Source organism: Perissodus microlepis, chromosome 23 (genome assembly GCF_051167445.1).
Source record: "Perissodus microlepis isolate ML-2025 ecotype Zambia chromosome 23, ASM5116744v1, whole genome shotgun sequence".
Taxonomy (NCBI): Eukaryota; Metazoa; Chordata; class Actinopteri; order Cichliformes; family Cichlidae; genus Perissodus; species Perissodus microlepis.
In genome coordinates, this window is record NC_140482.1 from 42142251 (window position 1) to 42167503 (window position 25253).

Sequence of the window (25253 nt, forward strand, 5' to 3'; positions counted from 1 at the left end):
GTTTAGTAGGTAGGTGGTAATCAGGCCCATCAGTGAGCCGTTGCTGGTTGTCAGGGACCAAGCAGTAAAGCATAAAGGACACAGGTGTTTAATAAAAAAAAAGGGGTTTTATTGGCCCCAAAATATGAAAATATATTTAACAAAGCCAAAAAACTTAAACAGGCAAACCAATAAAAGAGGTCAACTCAATAAACTAAACTCAGAATAACAATTAACGAAACCTCAAACAAACATAAGACACTGACCTGCTGAAATGACACAGGGGGAACTTAAATACTGGTTTAGCGAAACCAAATGACACATGGGGGGAACTAAATGGCTGCCATATAACCGACTAATACAAAACAATTAAACAAACATGAAACCCCCCTCCCCAGGCAATGAAGCATGTGGTTTCACCCAATTAGGCTGTCAGTGGTTCTCCAGCTCTCCCAGCACTTTGCCAGACAGCAGAAGCCAAACCGCAGGTAACTCAAACAAAGATGCATTAATAAAAAACAGAACTTTGACCTTCCAGTGTTAATATGTGTGCACGCCATGTAAACACTGCAAGGTGTGATGGAAAATAAATACATTTAATAAAGAAACAATATTGAACAATAAGTAGAATATATTAAAGTAGTGACTGCAAAGCAAACTAAAGTGAATCTACTGGTGGTGAGGTGTGTGGTTTGCCATCACACTGGTTCATCTGGTTCCTTCGTTGGGCCGCTGCAGACCCAGAGCGCCCCACAAGAGTCGTCTGGCCATCACAGTTGTCTAACAGGTGCCACGATGAAGAGATAATCAGTGTTCTTCACGTCAGTGGTCATAATGTTGGTGCATGTTGCTGTAAAACCTGCATATACCTGTCAGAACTGATGGTGCCTTTCCAGATGTGCAAGCTGTCAATTCCATAGGCACTAATCCACCCCCATACCACAGAGATGCAGGCGTTTGAACTGAGAGCTGATAACAAACCAGGTGGTGTCTCTCGTCTTTAGGCTGGAGGACGTGGTGTCCATGTTTTTAAAAGGAATTTCCAACTTTGAGTCCTCTGACCACAGAACGGTTTCCTCCTCAGTGACGATCGTGTTCACGTGTGCCTGCTTTAAGCTTATCTGTGGATGCAGCGACAGAGTCGTGCCTGAGGGAATGAGGGACATCCGTTATTCATTTTCAGCCTCGTCTCCTGCACACAGAGATTTCTCCAGATTGTGAGTCTTGTGGTGATATTATGTACAATAGATGATGATCACAATTTTACATCGAGGAACATTTTTCTGAAATGGTTTCTTATCATTTAAATGTGCACATCTACCAGCATTGACACCAGTTTGTGGTCCACTGTGCCGAAACATTTTTCAGCTTTTCTCCCAAACCGTCTCGTGACCTTTTCGTTTCATTTGTCAGCCGCAGTGTTTCTAAACCTGCATCCTCAGCATTGTCCCGCTCGCTGTGTTTGAATCTAATGCTATGAAGGAATGTGCTAGATGTCTGCTTATCTGACGGCTTCTTCGTCGCTCCTGGCTGACACAGGGATCCTCTTGTTGCAAAGACACAAAGCAGACTCTCTGTCCTCTTTTCAAACACCCAAGGTGATAACAGGAACACAGCCAGCAGTAAAACATGTCTCTCAGCCAAGGCTGCTTCAGATTTGGCCTACATAACCTTGGCAGGATGTGGTGCATTCTGGGAAAGGGAAGCTTGTGGGGGATGCGGTATTTTGAGTTTTGACTGTTATCAGTGATAAAGAGCAGAACAGTGAAGGTCACTGGCCTGAAACAGCTTGTGTGCCTGTACGTGTTCTCACGAGCTGTAAAGTACGATGTGTATAAGCAAAGTTTTGCTCCAGATGAATGAAAATCATTGTTGCTTCAACCTGATCTGATCCTTCATCTGGGATCAACAAAGGTCCCTGTGTCGGGGGAAATGGTGAAAGGTTATGGCAGGTAGAAATCAGATCAGGTGGAGGTCTATTGTTCTGCTAGAAGAGACGCCTCAGGCGAATCGAAAAGGCTCCGATGGATTATAAAGGAAGTGTGCTCTGTGCTGACTCGCCCTTTGTGCTCACAGGATTTGCATTTTGCAGTCAGCTACAGCCCGGCGACTGTCTCGTTGGTCCAGTTTTATTCCCGTGTGCCCGAGTGCCGATTACACCATATGAGGAAGTGATGAATGGCCCCCATTGTCACAGATCAGCCCGTTGAAGAGGAGCGTAAACATTAGAGTCTCATATTGTCGTGTCTGAGTTTCGCCAAGACAAATTTGCGCTCGACTACAAACAATGTTTAGTCTGAAATGCACCTGCTATCTTACCAAGGATTAGATGAGAAAACTGACACCGCTGTAACAGCAGTGCGTGTAATTTAAAGCTTGGGCACAGTGCGAGACCACAAGCAGTACTTATCTAGATGGTTGGTTCAGATGTTGGTGTCAGTTTGTCTGTGCATCATCAGAAGGGCTTCATTTTAAAAAGGATGAGGGGGGGGGCGGGCTTCAGAGCAAACAGAGCGGAGTCGTTCCCGCGCCCCCGGGTCTTTTGTTCCCCTGGACTGTTCAGCGCATCAGGTGGAACCTGAAAAACACGTTGCCCGGCTCAGCCTGACATTTGCTGTTGTCACAGTTAGTCAGAGGCTTCAGGGGAAATCAAAGAGCCAATGATGATCAGCGCTTTTGTCGTGCTCATGTAGTTGTTTAATTGCTTTTATCAGAATCAGAAGACTTTATTGATCCCTAGGAGAAATTATTTTGGTTACAGTGCTCCAGCAGAAACAGTAACAAAGACAGACAACACAATAGACACAATATATACATGACTTATATACATATAAGTCACTTATTGATAAATAGCTGAATAAGAGGAGAGCGTGTGTAAAAGGGGCGCAGCTATTGCAGTATACAGTGTGTTAAGTGGATGAGTTGTACAGGGAGACGGCCACATTATTAGATACTCACTCAGAAATGTGGATTTGGCCATCTGGACGTTTCAGTGGGTGAAACATGAGACCGTGGTTGAAGGTTTCTCCCGCTCACAAAAACATGACGTCCAGATCCGCCCTGCTAGTACTGGGACGGGTCCCAGAACTTCGTTCTTTGTGTTATTGATTCAACGAGGAGTCCCAATGAGACTTTGCTCCATGCTGACAGCATCTCACAGCTGCTGCACATTAGTTTTGAATCTCTTGTTTCACCACAGCCCAAAGGTGCTCTGTTAGAGGCTACAGTGAATTCATGCTAAGTTCATGTTAAAGAAAGCAGCGTGAGATGATTTGATCATGGTCATGGTCAGCAACAATAAACTGCTGTTTGCTCGCTTGGATATTTTCTCTTTTTCTCAGCAGTTTTCGGATGATTCTCTGTTTGGAAAATCCCAGATCAGCAGTTTCAGGCCCAAGTCTACATATCCCAGTGCACTGAGGTGCTGCCATGTGATTGGCTGATTGGATGTTATTCCTCTAACATGCAGTTGAACAGGTGTGCTTTGGAAATCTGTTGGATGAGCTCATCTTTGTGTTGTCTTATTGTTAGTCTCTATGCTGGGCTCTGTGAATAAGCTGAAATGAGTGATTCAGTGACTGAAGCCTTTTCTTCCATCACGTCGGTGCCAAACTGCATTCTGTTGTTCCCACTTCTTAAAGCTGATCAGTTTGCAGTTGTTTCATAGCCAATAAAGAGCCTTTCAACATTTTACAAGGTGATTCTCTGTTCGCAGCTTTTTTTCATCGGTGCTTCAGGATGCAGTGTTGTTCAGGGCTGATGCGGGTGGCTGGGAGGTCTCTGTGGCATTTCAAAGAATTAAAAAGAACTTCCCCCATCCACACACACGCGCACACACGCACTTATTCAAACACATTTTCTGGTACCTAAGTCCAATGCTCGTGGTGCCAAGGCAAATTAGCCTCCTGGCAGCAAGCATGGAAAACCTCCTTCATGTCAGAATGTGAAGATGTGGGCAAAGCTAAGTCTCTCCCTGGAAAGACCCGGGGGCTTTGTGTAAAAGTTTCTCGCCATTATCAAAGTTGTTTTTGAAAGTCTGGAGAGCATGTGTCATGTTTCCAAGTAAATGGCTGCATGCATGTATATGTAGGGTAAAAGGGAACCTTAATGCCTGAAGGAACCCTTCTGCACACAGAGTGATGTGCAACGAATCAAAAGGGAATAAAAGCAAGCTGAGAGATTCTCTCACCAGGTACACATCAGGTGAACAAGATGCACTTTTGTTGATGGTGCACTTAAACTCTGCGTGAGGATTTGTTGTTTCGAAGATTGCAGCCTGAGGCGGTGCACTTCACTCCAGTCGGACCATCAAAGCAAACGAAAGCTGTTTCCTTTGTCTATATGAGCTGCCTCTGTGTCCTGCTGATGGTGTGTTATTTGAGATTTTCTTTGAGTACGTCTCGGCGTTCAGAAGCAGCTCTCTGGGTTTGGTTTCATAGTCTTTTATAAATGTAACTAGAAGGTGAGGATTTAAACAGGCTCGTAAATCTGAAGGATAAACAGGAGAGAATAATTGCATCGTCCTTCGTTCATCCTGGAAGACAGCGGCGCTCCCGGTGCGAGCGCAGCTCAGCTCTACACGGGGGATCTAAACACAGCCTCTCTGATTTAGGAGCTGGAACGGAGCAGTCGCCAGCCTCCCACCGGAGCTGGCAGGATCGGTTGGCTGTCTGGCGGCTGTTGCTGATGAGGGGAAGGCGGGTGGAGTGGGGGAGTGGAGACGGGCAGACGCTGCCAAAAGACCAAAAGGCCACTAACTGCTGTAACGGCAAACACCAGACTAGGACAAAGCCGGGTGGATTTCCTGCACGCAGGAAAAAATTATTTTGTTGCTAAAAGTCTGTTTATATAATTACTCAGTAATACTGCAGCAATTACCTCTATAGAGTTACATCCCTGCAGTTAAGAAACGAATCCTTCTGGGTCCAGAAATCTACAAATCCAATGAGGAAAGTTGTCACAAAGCTGAGACCATGACTGAAAAAGTGTGAACGGGCCCTGAGACTCGAAATAATGCAAAATCCCCCAAACTCAGCCCTAATAACACATGACGCCTCTGTCTCGGAGCCAGATGCATGCATATCAGTTCCTGCGAGCACCTGAGCTGTTCGGCTATGAGTGATGTTTATTCAGAGCTGGTTCCTTCTGTTCAGCCACTGCACCCATGTTTGAGGGATGGAGTTGCATGTGGGTGTATACAGTTTGCTTCAGGTAATAAAAGCAGTTTGGCTAAGATTAGATCAGGATACTAAAGTTAAACATTAGCTAAGTCATGCCTCGCATTGCTGCTGACTTCAACCTTAAAAAGTATTCCCTATTCTTTATAGGCAAAAGAAAATTTAGCAGATGTGTTCATTAAAACGTTTCCTTTCTATGTTGAAAAGAAAAGCAATCAAAGTGTGGTTTCTCCTGCAAGTGTTAAACATCCATTTCAAATCACGAGCAGCTGATTTCAGCTACTTTAAACAATCTAGCATCGATCCGTGATCAGCGGTCCTCTGGGTTTAAATGCCTCGTTGATGCCAGATGTGAGAAGCGAATCTCCCGACTGTTGGAGCTGTTAGGAAAGCAACAGTGACTCTAATAACCGCTCGTCACAGCCAAAATATGCAGAAGAGAATCTCTGAATGCACAACGCAGAAGACCACACCTGTCAGCTAAGAGCAGGACACTGAATTCCCTCAGGCTCACCAGAATTAGACAAAATAGAAGCTTGGAAAAAGTCGCCCGGTCTGATGAGTCTCGATTTGGGATGGTGGGGTCGGAATTTGACATAAACAGCAGGAACGCAGCTGGAATCCCCGAGTATTGATTACGTGTTGTTTAAATGCAACACTCTGCCATGTCTTCTGACGCCTGCGTGTCACAAAGCTGAGATCATGTCAAACTGGTTTCTTGAACAGTGAGTTTACTGTACTTAAATGGCCTCCACAGAAAACTGATTTCAACAGAAGGTGTAAGGTCAACCCACAAGTCTGCAGCTGTGTGGTGCTAGCGTGTCACTATAGATCCGACTCTGATGGCCCATCATGGTGACGACAGGGTTTAAGGCAGGACCACCCGGAGTCTAGACGCTGATGGTGGAGATGGGGAGGAGGTGAAAGGGTGAACGATGGAGGGCACAGATTTAAACCATGAGAAGCGGCGCCTGATTGGTTCAAAGAAGGTGGGCGTGAAGATGATTGGACTAGAATAATGATGTCGGTATTGAGATTGACAGCGTGGGACACCGGTAACAAAAGCAGCTGAACACCCAGGAAAGCAGGCAGATGACTGATTACAGATCTTAACTTAACCATAAGCTTCACTTCTATTAGACAAACAAGACAAAGTTCAGTTTCCAGGCAGACGCCACCAAGTATCTTCCACTCGCCTCTTGACCTCCAGCACAGTTAAGAGTGTCCTGAGGTTTTCATCACCTCTGAATTTACCTGATGCAACGGAGGCGACACTGTCTGCTGTGAAGCCACTCTCCATCGTGCAGACACATGAACAGTGCACTTTAAATCTTACCTACCCAAACACACAGTGTCTCTTTTGATCCATGGATCTTATTTCAGGCCATTAAAATGTCATTTGCATTAAGTAGGATCACACCTTACTGTCACTCAGCTCGGTCATCTACTGTAACTTGCACCCGAACCTGTTCCACACAAAGGCAGACTGCTCTATTGTTAATAAAGAAAACCTCTCCCTGCCGTTTCTGCTCTTTATTCCTCCCCTCGGCCCTTTGGGAAATGGTGTGTGTAACCAATCAGAGAGCAGCAGCTGGGTCATCGCCTTCTTTGAACGTAACCTCCTCAGTTCAGTTTCCTCCTTGAACAACGCGCCCAGCTACAGTGAGATTTGTCATGAATCATTCAGCGGTTTGCTTGCTTGCAGCAGCCGGCCTCCGCCGGGCCTTTCCTCCTGACTTTCCTCCTGACTGAGAAAGTCATCTTTGTATATCAAAAGCAGAGCGAGCTTCTCGGGGGAATTCGAGGGGTCTGAGATGAGATGCAGGTCATGAAGCTGCCACATGGCACCTTCTGCACTCACACTTGTTTGTCTGTCTCTATATGTGTGCATACATCCATGAGAGAGTGTGTTAATGCAGCGTGTCTGCTTCATTAGTTTTGTGTAAGCCTCTGCGCTCTGCTGTGAATGAGGAGGGAGGACGACGCACGTCAGGCCCAGACGCAGACAGATGCTGCTGACACATCTGAGTGTCTCTATTGTATTATTCATCCTCGGTGTCACGTCTCATCCGAGTGGTCAGCCAGACACGGCTCAGCAGAAGGGGTCGCCTCGAGCGCGCACGCACACTTGTGGTTTGTTTTCATAGTTCTGTTTGGGTGGGACTTTCTGCGGCGTGTGTGTGAGAGAGGGCGGGTTTAAATCTGCCACGCTGCAGCTCCGAGGCCTTCATCAGGCTGTGGATGATGCTTTTGATCTCTGAGCAAAAGGGGGCTTCTGATTGGAGAGGCTGTGTGTGTGTTTTTATGTGTGTGAGCATAAATTTGTCACCTCAGGCAACCTATCAACCCCTTCCATGCCAACCCAACCTTGAGCAACCCCCTCCTTGAGCCTGGCTCCGTGCCGACTGGGAATTCGTCTCTGTTTTATTAATGAGGAAATGGCGATTACATGAAATAAAATCTCAGTGCCTGAGATAAAAGAAGGAGCTTTGGAGTGTTTTTAGTTGGTAGAGGAAGAGAAAGGCATCTTTTTGTACCACACGAATCCAAAAATGCCCGGCTTGCCTGGAATGTCCGCTGGCTCGACTCCGCTCTGCCCACGGTCTTTGCTCATCGGCTACGATCGGCGGATGAAGCCATTGTGTGTTTTTTCCTGTGAATGAAATCGTCCCCGTGTTGACTTTGTGACGTGACTGCATACCGCTCCTCTACCAACGCACATACTTCACATGGTCCTCCCACCTTTGTCTTCAAAGCGGAGGAGAAAAATCTATAAAATACTTCTATTGATTTATTCTTTTTAGAGAGGCAGGCAAATATTTTGTTAATATCCCATTTTATACAGAACCTTTGCTTGAAATCATATTTTTTAAAGGAGAAAAGCTGAAAAACATCAATGAAAGTTTTTGCACTTTTCTCACAGTTTTGCTGTTTTGTGCAGTTAAACCACTGAAGAAGCTCTCAGAGGACCCGTCACTCTGCTGCACGTGCCAACAGCATGAGTGCCGTATAAAGGCAGCTTTGCAGAAGCCAAACTCTTAAATATCTGCAACAGCTCGCTGACGTGTCCAGGGTGAACCCTGCGTCGCGCCTCGTCAGAAGATCGGTTAGAGTTAAGGTTTTGCTCCAGGGCCTCTGCAACTCTGGACAAATGTTTCTATCTTTTTTAGAGAGCACTAAGATCCTCCAGCCAACTGCTCCTAATGCAACCAAGGCCTCGTTTAAAAACCAGAGGTGACCGTGCATTTGCCATTGCGCCCTTAGACTCTGGAATAATCTCCCAGTTGACATCAGTACATCGGAATCAATTCAATCGTTCAAATCCCGTTTAAAAACACACTAGTTTAACTTAGCTTTTTTCAAATTAGTGTGACGTTCATGTTAATGCAGTTTTAAGTATAATTGTACTATTTGTTCTTTGTTCTGCCCGCACTGCGGTTTCAAGTGAAGCACTTTGATGTACACCAGCCTTTTAAATGTGCTACATAAATAAACTTTGACTTTTTATTTATAGATCATCAGTTAGATAAATGTAGAGGAATAAAAAGTGTAACATTTTCCTGCCATACGGAGCCAAGTAGAAGCACAAGCAGGAAATGGAAATACTTGAGTATGTATACAGCACCCCAAAACTGTACTTGCAGTAAGTGCAGCACTTAGTACCATTTAGTCTGGACCAACCCACAATCAGGGGTCGTTATCGTCATGACGACTTGAAATTTGAATCTGCAGGCAAATAGCAGTAAAACGCAAGATGCTTGTTTGGTGGAGCTCGAGTCTGAGTGCAAGGAAGCAAATATATGAAGCCCATCAAAGACCTGAAAGCTTTGATGGGCTGTGTCCTCCTCTCCTCGTTCCCCTGCAGTTTACTGGGTAATTATTGCATTGTGTAAACAGCTATTTCTGTAGCAAGTCTGAACGCTTCCATCACAATGCTCACATCTCCCTCTCTCTCCTTCACAGCCACAGCTCCTGCTACACTCAGAAATTAATCTGGTGGAGAGAAAGTGAGAGAGGGAGGGTCAAAGGTTGCACAAGTCTACAGGAACAGACGCAGAGTGAAATGTTTATACATGTGAATGCAGGTTTTTCAGTGTCACGGATGCATAAGTTCAGCTGCACAGCATGTGTGTTTGTCACTGAGATCTTAATTAAAGGTGCCAAACAACACTGCACGCATAGGTGTTTACTTTTTATTGTTCTTTCCATTTATAGAAACGTTGGAGGACAAAGCTGATTACAGGCTTCCTGAACGTCATGGCAGAACACCTGTATTGGATTTCATTAAAGTCTACCTAAAAATGCAATTAAATAAAAGCTTTCACAAAGCTGCAGACTGGAGGTAATAAAAGCTTAAATGTAGGAGAAACTAAATAAACAACAAGTAAGTAAATAACAAGCCATTACCAATAACAGCGATACTTTTAACTCACAACAATAATGATCACTGTGATTTTGAAGTACAAACAGCTGTAGACGTTTTTCATAGTGCATGTTTCAGGTGGAAAGGCATTGTGGGCATTGTAGGCTCAGCCAATCAGAGATTTCGTTACTCGGGCATTTTGCCGTAACACGGGCAGAAATCTTGCCGTTCAACCTTCGTAACTTGAATTTTTCGTGAAATGGGGTCTTCGTAGGTCGGGGTTCCACTGTACATGTTTTCATTCCCCATTTCATATTGGTACCAATATCGGTACTGGTATCGGACCACCTCTAGTTTTAAGACTAAATTTCACATCGTTAAATCAAATGTCCTGTTTTTTAATGTATATTTACTTTAAATTCCAAACACACAACACTCTGCATAAGGCTCAGCCTGCTGCCAGCACACATTTAACTCAGGAGATTCAGTTCTGCCTTGCTTGGTGCTAGCCGACCTGTCAGCTCCTCAGAGCCCCTCACACACACACACACACACAGAAAGCAGAGACGAGACTACCCCTGCATTCGCTCCAGTGGTTAGACTGTCTGACTGGCTGTCTAACTGTCTCACACTCTGTTTACTCCTCATTTGCTTACCCAGCCAGCTCTGAAGCCGTGGAGCGGCTGCCAGCAGAGATGCCCACAGCTATGGAGGGGAGGGGGGGGGATAACAAGGGGGAGACAGAAGGACAAATTTGACACCAGTAGCAGAGACGGCACAGACACAGAGACGGGGGACAGCATTGTTTGGTAATTGTATACTCTTACAGGCTGGACAGGCTTGTGGTCATTTTCTCAGTAGTAAAACGAGATAGACGGTGAGGCGGGGCATCGGTTGATGAAGATTGATTTGTGCCTGTGCAACCAGGGAGGCTTATGTAAGAGCGAAGGAGGGAACTTTCCTCCCTTCTGCAGTTCGACTCGCCTGCTGATTTTTTCAGCCCTGACAAACGTACACATGCAGACATGCAGTCTGCAAACTCCCCTGTGCGTCTGCACTTGGACCACATATTTGTAACTTTTCTTATAAAGTATTGCAAGTCTTTGTATGCAAGTTGGGGGATCACTTTAAATGTTATTTGACAGGACAGAGCGGACAGTAGACTGGAAAACAGGGAGAGAGTGAGAGGAAATGACATCAAACCCAGGCCACCTAAACCAGGTGAGCTATAATGGAGCCGTTCACGTTAATATCTCGAGATCATAGGAAGCCTTGAAGCATCTTAAGATGAAGATTTAAGCACTTGAAGAATCTTGATGCAGACCGATAGCCTTGATTTATTCCCCTCTGTAGCGTTTAAAATTCAGAATTAAAGCCCCTTTACTCTCGGCTCAGATCTGAGCTGCCCAGAAGGCCTTTATTGATCCATCGATCGGGCTTCCTCCTGCCGACGCGTCATCAAGGCGTCTCCTTTTGTTCCTGTCCAAAGCAGGCGCGGCCCCCAGCTGAGGGGGTCTCAGGCCAGCGCACGCATGCCAATATTTGGGTGAGTGAGGCAGAGTGCAACGTCTCTGTCCGTTCCACCTCACTGCTCCTTTTCTTACGGGTTCACAACAACCCCCCCGCTTCACACACGAACACACGACCACAGACACACATGAGGATGAAGCATAAATGCATATGTGCACAAAAACCACACACACATAAACAGAGACTCCACATATCCTCCAATCCAGTCATGACAGCTCATCCAACCTTCCATCCCCCTTTCCCAGTGTGTGTGTTTGTGTCTCTGTCTGAGGTTCTTTTGTGTCCAGCGGACTTTGAAACGTCTATTTATTCGCCGTGGTTTAATTGTGTTGTCGGCAAGTTCTGTTAGCATCACAATAGGAGCCACTGACCGACCGGCTCATGGTGCCAGGTCTCCTTTCAGAGAGGCCGTTTCATTTTTAATGCGCCTTTGCATTGTTTCCAAAAATTCATAAATTAACCTTTTGATGAATCTCTTACCCACAGTGGCACAAACGTGTGCACATGCTTGACTGGACACGGCCCGTTACGGCCACGATGCAACGGCTGCAGAGGGACATTTTTCTTTGTTACATCCAATTAGCAGCACACTTTGAAGTTTCTTTGTCCGTCTTTGGAATATTTTAACGACGCTGTTGCATTATGTCACTCGCGTTAGGCCAAAGACTGAACATGTTGGTGTACAGAGAGTCTTTTGGATTTTTTTTATCAACCTTTTAGACATTTAGAACTATGCAGACAAGAATTCAATGCTAAGAAAATGAAAAAGCTTCAGACGATCTGTTTTCCCAGCTCCCTCTTTGTGTCTGACACTCTCAGGCAGACACAGGCGCACTCACTGATGTCTTCATCCATCTGTCGTTCTCAAGCATTGTCAGGGTAGCTCATTTCATCTCCACTGAGGCCGAGGCGAGGAGAAAACAGAAAGAAAAACAGAAGGGGATGAAAATAGTGACGGTCTAAACTGAGAGTCAGTGTGTTATTCTGCAGCCAGAGGACAGAGAGTGAAAGCTGGGAAGGAAGCTTGGACGAGCTGGACCGTGATCTGAGATTTTCCACTTTTTTCTAACTTTGTGTTTGTGAGATCAGGAGTCTGATGCCATCAAACTGTGACAACTGCAGTCTCTGTGTCCAAAAAGCCAAAACGAAAACACTGTCACTGCTCGAATGCTTGATTCACGAGTGCAGGTTATCCAATAATGCAATTGCAATGTTTTTGTTTTAATGACAGGTGTGTGTGTGTGTGTGTGTGTGTGTGTGTGAAACATGTATTTTCTGTTCTGATCTAGTTGATCTATGTCTAACTTAAAATCTGTCATTGTGCAGTAACTCCTTTTTTAAAAAGTCCATATATCAGGGTGTGTGTGGTGGAGCTATGCTACAGTATCTAATTTACAGAGTTAACAGCCAAGTCTATCGTTCCTGTGACAGTTTTCTAAATGTCCTCTTTAAACTTTGTTATCTTTTAAAGCACCAAACAAGTCAAAGCTCTGCTGCCCGACTGTTTAAACACCTCAGAAGTGGAAATCCTGCAGGTTTGTTACAAACCTCGAGCTGCAGGCAGCACTCACAGGCTCCGCCCTCACGTTGAGTGTGGGTACATTCCTCTCTGGTGGTTCTCCTCCCTCTTCTACACAAACGTGGCAGCCCCACTTCCTCCCACCCAACGCCCCGACTGCACTGTTTGTCACAGGAGGAGCATCTCCTGACTGTTGGTGAGAATCATCAGGGTAGATTTCAAAGATCTGAGCGTTATGATGGTGATTTTAGAAGGGTCTTCTTCTCTGCTTCACATACCATGTGATCCTGACGCGTGATATTGTCAAAGAGATCAAATATGAGCAGTTAATCTGAGCGACTCCTCGGTGCACAGAGAGCAGGAAGCAGACGGGGCGTTGCTGGTAAAATACCAAAAGCGCTCCGAACCTGCATTTGGAAACTATCTGAAGCACCTGTGTGATCGTACAGCTGCTGAACTCCACAGAGGACGAGCACGAGTCCAACAGGATGACATTTATTGAAAAGTAACAAACTATAGAACAAGTAGTAACAGACTGTTTCAGTAATAGCTTCATATATCAGTATATCTGGAGTATACTGCCATACATCTGAGACTTGCACAGAGAGCAAATTAACATATTTTTGACGATTTGCTACAAAAAGGCTTCGATCACTCACACTACCCGACCGGGTTAAGACAAAAGATACAAAATTAAGACAATTAAGAGAGTTGTGCAAATTGAAAGCCTTCTACAAATGAATTACGAGGCAAATGTACAAAACTATATACACCAAAGACTTCTGTAAAGACACGAAAAGAAAAAAACACTATTGCAGCTACAAGGCTATCACACTAAGTTTTGTTATTTAAATCCATAACAACACTAAAGTTAGATGTTCAGGTTTTGGCAACATTTCTGTTTCAGATATGACCGACGCTTTTAAGCACAATCAGACATTTTCCACTTGGCAAAACGACATAAAGAAGAGTTTGTATCACAAAAAAAAAAGTACATTCACTAGAATGAAATCTGTTTTCAGACGAGCGATAACAAAAGATGTAACCCTTCCTTCAGCAAGTACACATGACCCTGAGACAGATAAAAACAGACAGAAATCATCATCTGAAAGCTGACACAGACGAGTGTCTCCTTCAAGTCGTGATGGGCCACATTCCCTCTTTCTTCTTTCGTTTTTTGCGAGCTTGTATTTTCAGTTAGGGAGAGGATACAAATTTAGCTCAGCAAGCTTGAGGGAAGCCCAAGTCCAACTTCTAAAAACACAGACAGGAAGATTGTTTCTGTTCACAAAATCATACACTTCCCCAAACGTCTCCTCTCCCTCTCCACATGCCGGCCGCAGCAAAGGTCTAATTCAGTCTGAATAAATTACACCTGAGTAAACAGTGTCAGGAGTGGGCGGGGACAAAGAGGGACATCTCGACTTCCTTCTTCGCGGTGAAACAAGCTAAAGTGTCACTTAGAGCGGTGATGCACTGGTGAGATGATGCGCGTCTCCGGACGAGCAGTGCAGGGCTGACAGAGCGACAGCAGCTACAGCGAGAGCGAGAGAGACGTGCTCACAAGGCCCTGCTGGACACGCACCAGCGAGTCCACTTCAGACTCGGGGACAACACGGCAAAGTTACACAAGAAGCACGAGTAAACACATCGGGTAAAAAAACAAAAGTCTCTGTGCCGTTTCCAGGCCTTCGCTCATGTGCAGTTGGAGATAATGTGAATCAGTCTGGATGGAGAAACGACGGGAACACGCAAAACCCCTTCCTCTTCCTCTTCCTCCTCCTCGGAGCCGCCGAGGGGAGGCACATTCCTGCATACCAGACTCCGAGGCTCATCTGAGGGAAAAAGACAGAGAGGGATTAATGTGCTGGTCCCGTGAACTCTGCTGTACAAGGACCCTGTATGAGAACGCCGGGCACATGACCAGAGGGCCTGGACATTCTCAGGGAGAGGAAGGCAGAGACCTCCAGGCTACACAGCAGCTTATCACTGTGCTGTTTTATCAGGCTTTGGCCACAGAGCATTAATAACACCTGTGAACGCAGCAACATTTAACCACAGTCCATTTAACCATTTATGTTGCTTAGTAATGAATATCTGAGGGTGCAGAAGTTGGGACCTGTGAGTGAAAATAAGCTTCAGTGAACTCAGATAAAAAGCACATATTCCATCTGCTTTATCCCGATAGGAGGTTTTATGCTGCAATTTTCAAATTCCTGCATCTGCAAGCAGCATTTTTTAAAAATACAAACACTGTAATGAATTCTTTGGAATCTCATATTCCTCTGCAACCTCACTGTCTAATTTTCCTCTGGTGGCGGTATGAGGAAGTCGTCCTCTGGATGTTTGGGACGCTGGACAGAAACCTGAACCTGGTGGTTTGCATACTGCACATTTGCAGAGATACTGATAACCCGCCTGCAGCGTGAGGCAGCGAGTTCATACTCGGGCTCTGCTGGGGGTTTGTTTGAATAACCTAAAGACTCTAATTTCCACGGCTGACAAAGCCTGATGATACTACAGAAGCCTTCACTGATCCACGCACATCTGTGACTGTTGTGAATACTTTGCCTGAAGCGTAACAGTCAGACACAGTTGGAGCGCTGTGCTACGAGAACAAGAAACAAAGAAGTAGTACGAGAATATTTGTTTGCACGTTTAAACTCTTGATTGCTGTGATAGGCTGGAGCTGTTCAGGCTCTAGTTGTTTATCGCTGCGAGCGTGCTGATTCTACCACTGCAGCAGACGAGTCGGTGACATTTCCAAATCTCTATAAAAGCTTCCTTTGAAAAGGAGCTTTATTGTTATGCTGCGTTCCACCTCCTGATATTTATTCTGGAACTCTGTCAGAGGAGTTTTGCCTTGTGAAATGAGTCGTCTTTGATTGGCTGCTTTTCACAAGCGGAAGATGTTAAAACAGCAGGTGGGTGGAGCTCCAAGCGTGGAAGAGAAAGCCGTCCGTCGAGCATTTAAACAGCCTGAAGCTTGCAGTGATTACTGGCACACACACTGTATATACACAAACCTTGGCTTTGTTAAATTGTAACCACTATTTTATCTTTTTTTGGCTTTATTGCAAATAATCATATCATTCCAATTTTACATGTTCATGGTTCAGTAAGGCTCTACAGCAAGGCTCCTCAGCTAGCTTAGCTCATCCTGCCTTGAAAAGCAAGAACAGCAGCACTCATTGCATCGCATGCAGCTTTAGGCCTCTGCTTTCTCTGTCAGTGCACATGTGCATGGCTCACCGGCAGCACCGGTTGCTGTGCAGATGAAGAAACCCAAACACGCCGCCACTTTGCTCAGACTGTGACAGTTCTGTTTATCATAAGAAGCTTCAGGCCGTCACGTCCAGGGTACGATGAGCTGAACCGCGGCCCAGACAGTGAAGAACATTCACCAAGTGCTTAAAGACACCAAAGCAACAAAGAGGTAATGTACTGCCGTGGTTAGTTCATCCACTGAGAGATAATATCCTCGTCTCACATGACCAAACTTTAGCTCGCTGTCACCTTGGATGAACTCCAGACCGTCACTTCCTTGTTACCTGTCACATCAAGGTCAGTTTTGCGCAACACCGTGCTGCATCGTTTACAGCGTTCACCTTTCGCCCACATTTCAAAGTACGGCTCTTCATTAGACACAGCTGTAACCCAGGAATTATCCAGGTGCGCTGGACACCTGGCATGTTGCAAAAGCTGCATTTAACTAAAACCCACATCTGCATCTTCTAGAAGCCCAACGAACCAAAGCCTTTCTTTAGCCCAGTCCTTTCTTTAGCTGTCCCCTGTGTGCAACAAGGTCTGTGCCATGTTTACTAATGACCACCTGAAACTGCAGCGTATTGACCGATGCATGAATCGCAGTCACTTCATTTACATGAGTTTGCATTGTTTTCAGGGATGCGTGAAGGACTCTGGGAATGAGCTCCGGCTTACAGGCATCTTGGTACGGCTCTAAAGCATAATGAGGCGCGCCTGATGAATCGCTGCAGAAACAAAGAACATCTCTGTGACTGGACGAGCCTCACTTTCAGCACCACTTCAGCAAATATTACGCAATTCGGATTAATTACCAGGCAAACACACTGTTTCCTTCCCCAGCTGGCTCTCTGAGGGGGGTCGCTGTAACTGTATGACAGCTCGTCTCTTTTTAAGGGTCTAATCGAATTAGTCTGGGTGATTATTCAGCCATTTTAAGCATCGTCTTCCCTTTTCTCCTTTTGTTAGTCCCAGCGTGGAGAAAAGACCAATAAAAACACCATTAGGTTTATGCAAATTTCAGCATTTGTGCTGAGGGCTGTAATGTGGCAGATTGATTACTCGAGGGACCCGAGACCAAGTGTGCGTGCACGTGCTAACTCTGACTGTACGTGCACGTGTGCGTGTGTGTGTGAGCTGGGGGGGCGGGCCTTGTTGTACACAGATGCCACAATAAAAGCTTCATTCAGCCCGTGCTCCTGGTGGCCCTCACAGCGAGGCATTAATAAAACATTAGTATTGAGTGACTGAGGCCTCTGCTGTCCTCCTCCCCGATCCCACCGTGACCTTTCCACTTCACAGCAGCTGTTTGGGGATGAAGAGAAACCACCAAGGAGTCCCTCAGTAACCTCTGACCTCTCCAGGTGTACCCTATCACAGAGAGCCATGCCCACCTCACAAGAGCGTCGGTTAAAGCCGTTAAAAAGCTGAATTGTGGGGGGGGGGCAAAAGCTCAGGCATCATAACAGGCATTTCAAGGCTATTACAGTTCAGTGGTGAGAGAGCGGGATCCAGTTACGTGTTGTCTGCCTGTAGTCTGGCACCAACGACGGACCAGGCTGTCCCCCCGGATGCCTTCCAGCTTATCATTTCATGAAAGACGCACTAAATATACGAGTCTAAACAAAATTACACGCGTTTAGTTCTGCGTGTTTTAAACCCGTCTGTGAACGTCACAGGCTCTTACTCCCATTCCCAGAACAAACACGAGCCTTTACAAAGCCTCTTCCCCCATCCACAGTGGGTTCTGGCTTGGCCTTGAAGTCTGCGGTTAGTCACATCTGGTGGAAATGCACAGGGCAACAAACTGCAGTAGGTGGTGACAAAAAAGAAAAAGAAAGACACAGCACGGCTGGTAATCCCATACAGGCCACGCAACCCACAAGGCGACATTAACAAATCTTTACTAATGGGAAAGCAAGCCACACCTTCATTCCTCCCAAATTAGAGTGAGGACGGCTGGTTTTTACTAGGAAGGGCAATGCCAGCAATGTGTGTGTGTGTGTGTGTGTGTGTAAGTGAAAAACAAATGATTTTACTATTGTGTAAAGTCTCACCAGACTGCTGGGAGGGAACAAACACACACACTTGCAGAAACACAGTGTTCTTCTCTCTAATCCCGGCTGAAAGTTGAAAACTTTGGAGCAACGTATTTTTAGGCAGGCGTTAGACTCGGCTGCCAAACGGTGGAAAATATAGCTTTGCTTCTCCTGGTCTTACTCGCTTATCTCCTCCTCTCCTTCAGTTTGTGCGTACGTTTGTGTTTGCCCCCCTCCTCCTTTCTTGGGTGTGTGAGAAAGAAAGTCAACAAGGGTCTGGGGAAGGAGTGTGCTTAACAAGCTGGAAATCTGAGCTTTCTCCATCTGTGCAGTAATTAAACATAAAGGCAGTCAGCAGCAGGACGGCAGCTACTGTAACTGCGAGGGTTCATAAAGACGCGGTTCCTTGATCTTTCACAGGCAGCCTGTCTGTCTCCATCCCAGCCCAGAAACCTTGGCTACCATGGATACAGTGGCCCATACCAGCAGCCCCATAATGCTAAGCCCCCAGCCCCATCATCTCCAGCTGTTTACTGTCGACACAAGTCACACATAAGCCTCCGCTTCTCGCTCGCCTCTGCTTTACTCTACTTTCAAACTCTCTGGCAGAATAAAAAGAGGAGGTGCCTTTACTGTTGCTTTTGCACTGTGGGGGAGGAGGATTTACCCAGGATGCACCTGGGACTGTCAAACAGAAAATAACAAAATATGCACATGCGTATAAAAGCGAGACGGCTATATGAGAATTTTAACTTGAGCTGTATCCACTCTGGCTATTTTCTAGCCAAACATTCGTCAAGCACATATAAGAACAGCTCATATTTACCGCTGCATTTATGATTATCTGATCGAGTCCATCTAGTTTCAGTCAACTTGGTTCTTAATCACGATCTCTCTCATTGTGAGGCGCACAGCATATGAACCCCCCAGGGCTGGAAAGTAAAACCAGCGCAAAGCAACAAAACCTGAAGTTTCTCAAGAGGCCACTTGAGTCTGGCCCCGAAAGCGAGTCAGTCCACTTATGCCTGGATTATACTTTGTTGAGGTTATGGACAACTGGAGACCCGAAGGCCAAGCAGTCACTCCTGCTTCTCTGAAATCGGCTTGTTTTTTTGTTTTGACGTCCTCAGTGCAGGCAACAAAAATACAGATCCTCGTGTCACTGCTTAGGCTTCAGACTCCCACATTAAAACAGCCAGGAGTGAAAACATTTGCTCTCTACAGACAATTTCAATTTCCATCACAACAGCTATTTTTTCCATAACACGGGATGGCAACTGCCAGAAGACTGAAACTTTGTAATCGACATTTACAAAGAAACGGGTGATGTCATATTAGCCATGTCCATTTTTTGTTTACAGTCTCTGTAGAAAACAATTAAGTTAGCATGAAGAGCAAAAGTTAGTTGGACCTTTTCTAACTTTAGTTACTTTTGCAGAGTCACATGCAAACACTCTTGTTAGCTTTAGACAGAGCAGATAGAGCCAGGCTAGCTCTTTCTATTCTCTGTGCTAAGCTAAACTACACGACCGCTGACTGCAGTGTCGTAAAACCCCTCCTTGTTTTTTCCTTTACAGTTTTATTACTGTAATAAAGATAAAACCCTTTAATTTCAAATTCAATAACTACTGCAGCATTCAGCTGTTTTCCACGGATCGCACCAGAACTGAAATAAGGTCACAGCATGGGCCTCGTGAAATTTCAAACCACCGGGAACGTGTGAAAAATAAATAAATAAAGCTGCTCACTGCGCTTGTCATTGCACCGTGTAAAAGCAGAAAACGCCTCAGGAGAAAAGCATCAATCGATAGACTCGCATGAAACTGAAAACTGCCCCTGCCTTCCCTTCAGGCCAGTTGGCTCCTATTATTCTTGAGTTGTTGTAGTCAGTCATATTTTTATACCCTTTAGACTTTCTCTGTTCCTGAATTCCTGATGACTGGTTTGACTGTTTGTCACCGTAAAAACTCGTCAGCACGTATGGAATTCATTTTTCTTTTTTCCTTTTTGAAATCCTTCAAAACCTGGGATCAAGTCGAGGACTTGTTTGTTTCCCCGTCCTGTAAAATGTCCAAATCTTAAGTGTTGCTTCACACGAGCCAACAAACAGAATGTCTCTGATCTTATCTAAAGCACAGCGAACGTGACGCATCGACTTTTCAAACTGCCTCGTTACAGGCACCCCGTTAGCAGCACCGGGCCTGCAGAGCTCCCTGCACCCTTTTGCCGTTCACTACAAGCACAGACCTGATGCCTGCCTCTCCACCCCGCTCCCGTCAGTGTCAGAGGTCTTGTTGTGCAGCTCTCGCTCTGTAATTATCAGCACCACTGACATTCCTCCTGCTCTCTAAACCAAGACTCCTCCATGTTTACCCGACACCCAGCCGGCACAGCAGCTAGATAATGTGTAACCACTGTAACCATTAGCAACCCTGAAAACACAGAAGGGTCTTTAAACTGGACGGTTTAAAGAGGCATTCACCTGGACTGTGTAACAGTGTAACAGTGTAACACTGTAACAGTGTAACTGTGTAATAGGGCTGCCACGATTAGTCGACTAGTCACGATTACGTCGACTATCAGAATCGTCGACGACTGATTTAATAGTCGACGCGTCGTTTGAAGCTTTGTAAGATCCTGAAAGACGCAGGAATAAGTAGTAGGATTTAAGAGTGTAATAACGGACTGAAACAGAAGATGGCAGCACTGCATGTACAAGGATGCCAGCTGCCGTTAAACCCCGAAGAAGAAGAAGCTGTGTCCCAGAATTCATAGCGCGGCCCAGCTCAGTTTCCAACAATGGCGGCAGCTAGTTAGTTTTAATATTACTCTTATTATTCTTTCTGGGTCACAAAATAAACGTTTAACATATTTTCAGGCGAGAATGTAGCTGTGTAAACCTCAAATATCTGCTCAGTTTATCAAGACACCACATATTTTCAAAAGCGCTCCGACGTTTTCGGAGACGTCTGTTACCCACTAGCTCGATAGCTAGCCGGGGGCAAGGCTCACTAGAGCTGTGAGAACACCGGACTCCCGGCAAATTGTTTTCAAACCCACCGCTGTCTTTCGCTACTCAGGTTAAACATATATAAGTCACTTAGATAACTTAAAAATGTTATTGTTTGGCTTTTTTTAGTATTTTATTTGTTCCTGAGTAAATCGGTTTGGCTGAGATTAAAGTTATAGTTTTTACACAGCTGAATAAACGTCAAGCAGACAGCTGATCATCAGAAGTGTGAGATGCTCGAGAATTTACTCCGGTGTCCTGTTATATTTTAGATAGCAAGGAGTTTATTAAACTTCACCGAAACAATCTGCAAATTTCATTAAAATTTAATAAACTGTCATCTTGTCTTTATTTTTAGTTAGCACATACCTTAAACACTTAAAGCTGTAAGCTAATGATAGTTATATAAGAGCAGATGCTGCTGGTGCAATAAGCTGTACGTTTTACGTCCAATGGATGATGATCTGATTAGTCGACTAATCGCAAAAATAATCGGTGACTAGTCGACTATCAAAATAATCGTTTGTGGCAGCCCTACTGTGTAACAGTGTAACTGTGTAACAGTGTAACTGTGTGCTTTATGCTAGCCAGGTCCCACACATGATCTGAAGATTTAAAGGGGAACTATGAATAGCACACATACAGTAATTGACATCTTGTTTGTTTGCGTCACTTTAAGAAGCTACAATTACTCACCGCATAACCTCAGAGAGTCAGTGCATCTCTATGCTGAGAGGTACTTCCATGTGCTGACGAAGGCAGTGGGAATGAGCGAGTAGGGCACGCTGGTCACGCTGTCCCAGGAGTCTGACGCTGGATCGTAACAGTCTAGCGTCTTGCACCTCTGAGCCCCAAAGTACCCTCCGACCACATAAAGCCTGTTTCCCGACGCCACTGCGTGACAGCTGATCCGCTTGGCTGTCACGTCGCCAAACTTTGACCACTGGTACGTCTCGCTGTTGAACCGATACGCCGAGCTGGCAGAGAATTCGGTGTCGCCGCCGATCACGACGACGTGGTTGCCGACCACGGCCGCTGCCGTGTATCGCCACAGCTGCGGACAAGCAGCTGGCACCGACCACCGGTTCTGGCAGGGGTCGAAGCACTGCACCTTGGGGTATTTGTCTCTGTTTACGCTGGTGCCCCCAAAAGCGAAGAGTTTGTTTTTGGCGCCGACAACGGCAGCGTTGCTCACTCCTTCTCTGAGCGGGGCCACGAGGGTCCATTTATTGGTCTGAGGGTCGTACTGTTCCACCTGCTTGAGAGAGACAGACGGAGAGGCGGGGAAGGATCCGGCGAGGGAAGTGTGTCCTCCCACTACGTACAGCATGTGGTCGAGCTCCGCGGAACCGTGTCCGAACCTGGCTACCAGCATCGGCGCCGCTTTAGACCACTCGTCGTGTAATGTGTCGTAGACCCAGACATCTTTGGACGCTCCATTCTCAGATCCACGTCCTCCAGTAACATAGACCTGAGGGACAGAGAGAGAAAGCGTGTTTACATCATCGAGGGGTCATAAAGAAAAATGACACATATAAGTCGGTTCATTGCATAAATACCTTGCAACCAATGGCGCAGGCGCTGCACTCTTTCCTGGGACTGGGGATGTCTGTTTTGGGGGTGATCTCCTTGGTCTTGTTATCAATCACGTAGACTTTATCACACATGAAAGTCTGACCTCCAAGCAGCAGCAGGGCCTGACTGACTTTTCTTGGACGTGCACAGAATCCGGTTACGATCCCATCGTTCTGGAGGATCCGCATCTTACACCGCACAGCGTCTTCGACGATTTCCCGGCACACCTTGTGGCACATCACCAGCTCCTCTGAAGCGACGTTCTTCAGCAGGTACGATTCAGGCAACAGCGCCAAGCGGACGCAGCGCAGCAGCTCGGGCAGCTCGCTGTGCCTACGCTCCATGTCCGCCTTGACCCAGTCGATAACGGCCTCGTACACCAGGCTCTCGTCCTCCACCTCCAGTTCCTCGCTAAGGATGAGCTCCTGAACTTTGTCTTTGGGGAGGCTTAGGAAGTCTTCTGTCCTAAAGAGAGTAGCAAAGTTCGCCAGGCACATCCTCCACGACAGCTCATACAGTCTCTGACACTGGTGGGCGTCGGACAGCAGCATCATCCCGAGACAGTTGGACTGGTGAAGGTTCTTTTCCAGAAACTCTGCCGCCGCGTCCCTGATGTCGTGAAACTGAAGCATGTCTCCAGCTTCCAGCAGTGACTCTGCATTTTCCTCATTGATGATGACCCGGGCTGAGTAAGCGTAGTCAAGCAGAAGCTCCAGCACTTCCGGGTGGAGAGAGTCGTGGAAGTTGACGTCACCGTCGTGACTCTCCCTGAGCCCGCCGCTAAACATGGCCTCGAAGTACCGGCTGCAGGAGGCCAAGACGGCGCGGTGGCAGGGGAAGGAACGGTTGCCGGCCTTTAGCACAACATCTGTGAAGACTCTGCGTTTGCGTAGCAGGTTGAGCTGAGTCAACAGGCTGTCCGCGTGGGACGTCTTGTGGAAGAGTTGGATATTCATTGAGCCAGAACTAGAGCGAGACTTTCTGTTTTCGTGGTTGCTGACAGACATCTTGACTTGAACCTGGAACACAGAGACAAAAAACCATGGAAAAGTTACTCTTACAGCTAATTCTAACATTTCTATTGTGATTACAGTTGGCCAGATATAAATCTTTTGATGTGAACACTCCTCCCATTTCATGATTAAACAAAAACTCTGCCGACACCGATGAATGGGCTGTACATGAAATACTCTTATCAGTATGTCAGGCTGCAGCGGAAACGGACTTCAGACTGTGGAGAGATGAAAGGAGATCAGATAAGGCGCACTCCCACGTAAACCCAGTGTGTGTTAGTGCACCAGTGATTTACACAGTGCAAAAATCTATAAAGCATGCATCACTGTCAGAGCCGTGAGAACAACCGGCTCTTAGAATAACCTTCAACGATTAAGGTTAGGCTAGAAGCAACACCTGGGTGTATCACATCTTTCCACCCTCTTGCATTTCAGGGCTGTGAGTCACCTCCAAACACGGCAAAGCCAATAAATTCCTGCCAGCTTGTTATGTTTCTCAGCTGGCTCACATACAGGAGCTTTCAAGCCCACATAAGATGTGACACCTCAGAGCAGCTCCTCTAGGATAAAATTATGTAACCGCAGTGCAACAAGGGAAAAATAGAGAGGGGGGCATTTTCTGATCGTTTATATATGAAGCTTGAGTGGGAGTGACATTATATGGTTTGTTTAAAAATTCTAGGAAATATTTCAGCTACCCACTTGTCCTGGCACGGCGCGGCGCGGCGGGCTAACAAAGAGCCCACATATAACTTGAAAACGACCAAATAAATATCTTCCGCTTTAAAGCGCCCATTGTTTCACAGCAGATAAATTTAAATCGGCCATTCAACCCAGCTGAAAGAGGGACGGTGGACTTCCGTGCAGCGGGGTGGGGGGAAACAGCGTGAAATCCAATTCGTTGTGTGCAGTAAATGTGAAACTCTGGTCAGCACTTCCAGCATGCGCTCAACTTTCCTCCCAAGTTAGCAGCTGCAAAGCATCCAGGCGCTACAATCGGCCGAGATCAAAGGAAACACTGTTACAGCTCAGTAATAACAAACACGAGCGCGCACGAGCGCCGTGGTACGATTGGATCTTACCTCGATGGGAAAGGCAGCGATCCCGACTCCTTTCTTTATCTCGGCTACAACTTCCACCCGTCGTCGGGTTCGTGTTTGAAGTTGTGGCACACTTCAGGCGAGTCCGCTTCCCGACTTTAAAGCTGTATCACACCCTAAACTCGCGGGAGACGGTTCAGCCATCTGTTTGTCTTCACACTCTTGGGTTTGTGCCCGAAACAAAACAATTTTTGGAAAGTTAGCCGCTCGCTGTTTTCTGTGGGTGAAGCCAAGCGGCGTGCCGGAGAGCGACGAGCTGAGCGCAGAGAGAAAGAGTCGAAGCAGCAGTGGTGGTGTTTCCTCTGGCTCCTCCCACTCCTGCTCCCGCCGGCCAATGGGCTCAAGCATCAGCGCAAAGCTTTCCTTTATTCTCCAGCCAACCTGGATCAGTGTCCGTCATTATATTCAGAAACCATCGCCATGAATCACCCGAAACACCTGTCACCGTATGTTTCACCTGCCTGCTTTGTTCTCGCTTTTCCTTGGCTTGCGCGTAAAGAAGAAAATCTCCATTTCAGCGCTATCAATGAACGCCAAGTAGCCTGTGTTTGTAAAGGATTTAGCGGAACAAGACAATGGAAAAGGGGTGTCTGTGAAAAAAGACGACATAACGATAGACAGAAAAAATCACTGGGAGGAAAAACTATCCAGGCCGGCATCGATGCTTGGTGTAAATACGCACAG

At 46.2% G+C, this 25253-nt stretch overlaps 1 protein-coding gene across 1 annotated transcript; it reads right to left on the reverse strand.

Moving 5' to 3' along the window:
- Window positions 1-13047: 13047 nt before the first annotated feature.
- On the reverse strand, window positions 13048-25157 carry enc3 (ectodermal-neural cortex 3). Its single transcript, XM_084921646.1, has 4 exons — window positions 24552-25157; window positions 22441-23475; window positions 21578-22352; window positions 13048-14403 (listed from the first exon to the last, which is right to left on the reverse strand). The coding sequence occupies exons 2-3, from the start codon at window positions 23461-23463 to the stop codon at window positions 21606-21608; spliced, it is 1770 nt and encodes a 589-aa protein (XP_084777772.1). The 5' UTR covers window positions 23464-23475; window positions 24552-25157; the 3' UTR covers window positions 13048-14403; window positions 21578-21605.
- Between the last annotated feature and the right edge of the window lie 96 nt (window positions 25158-25253).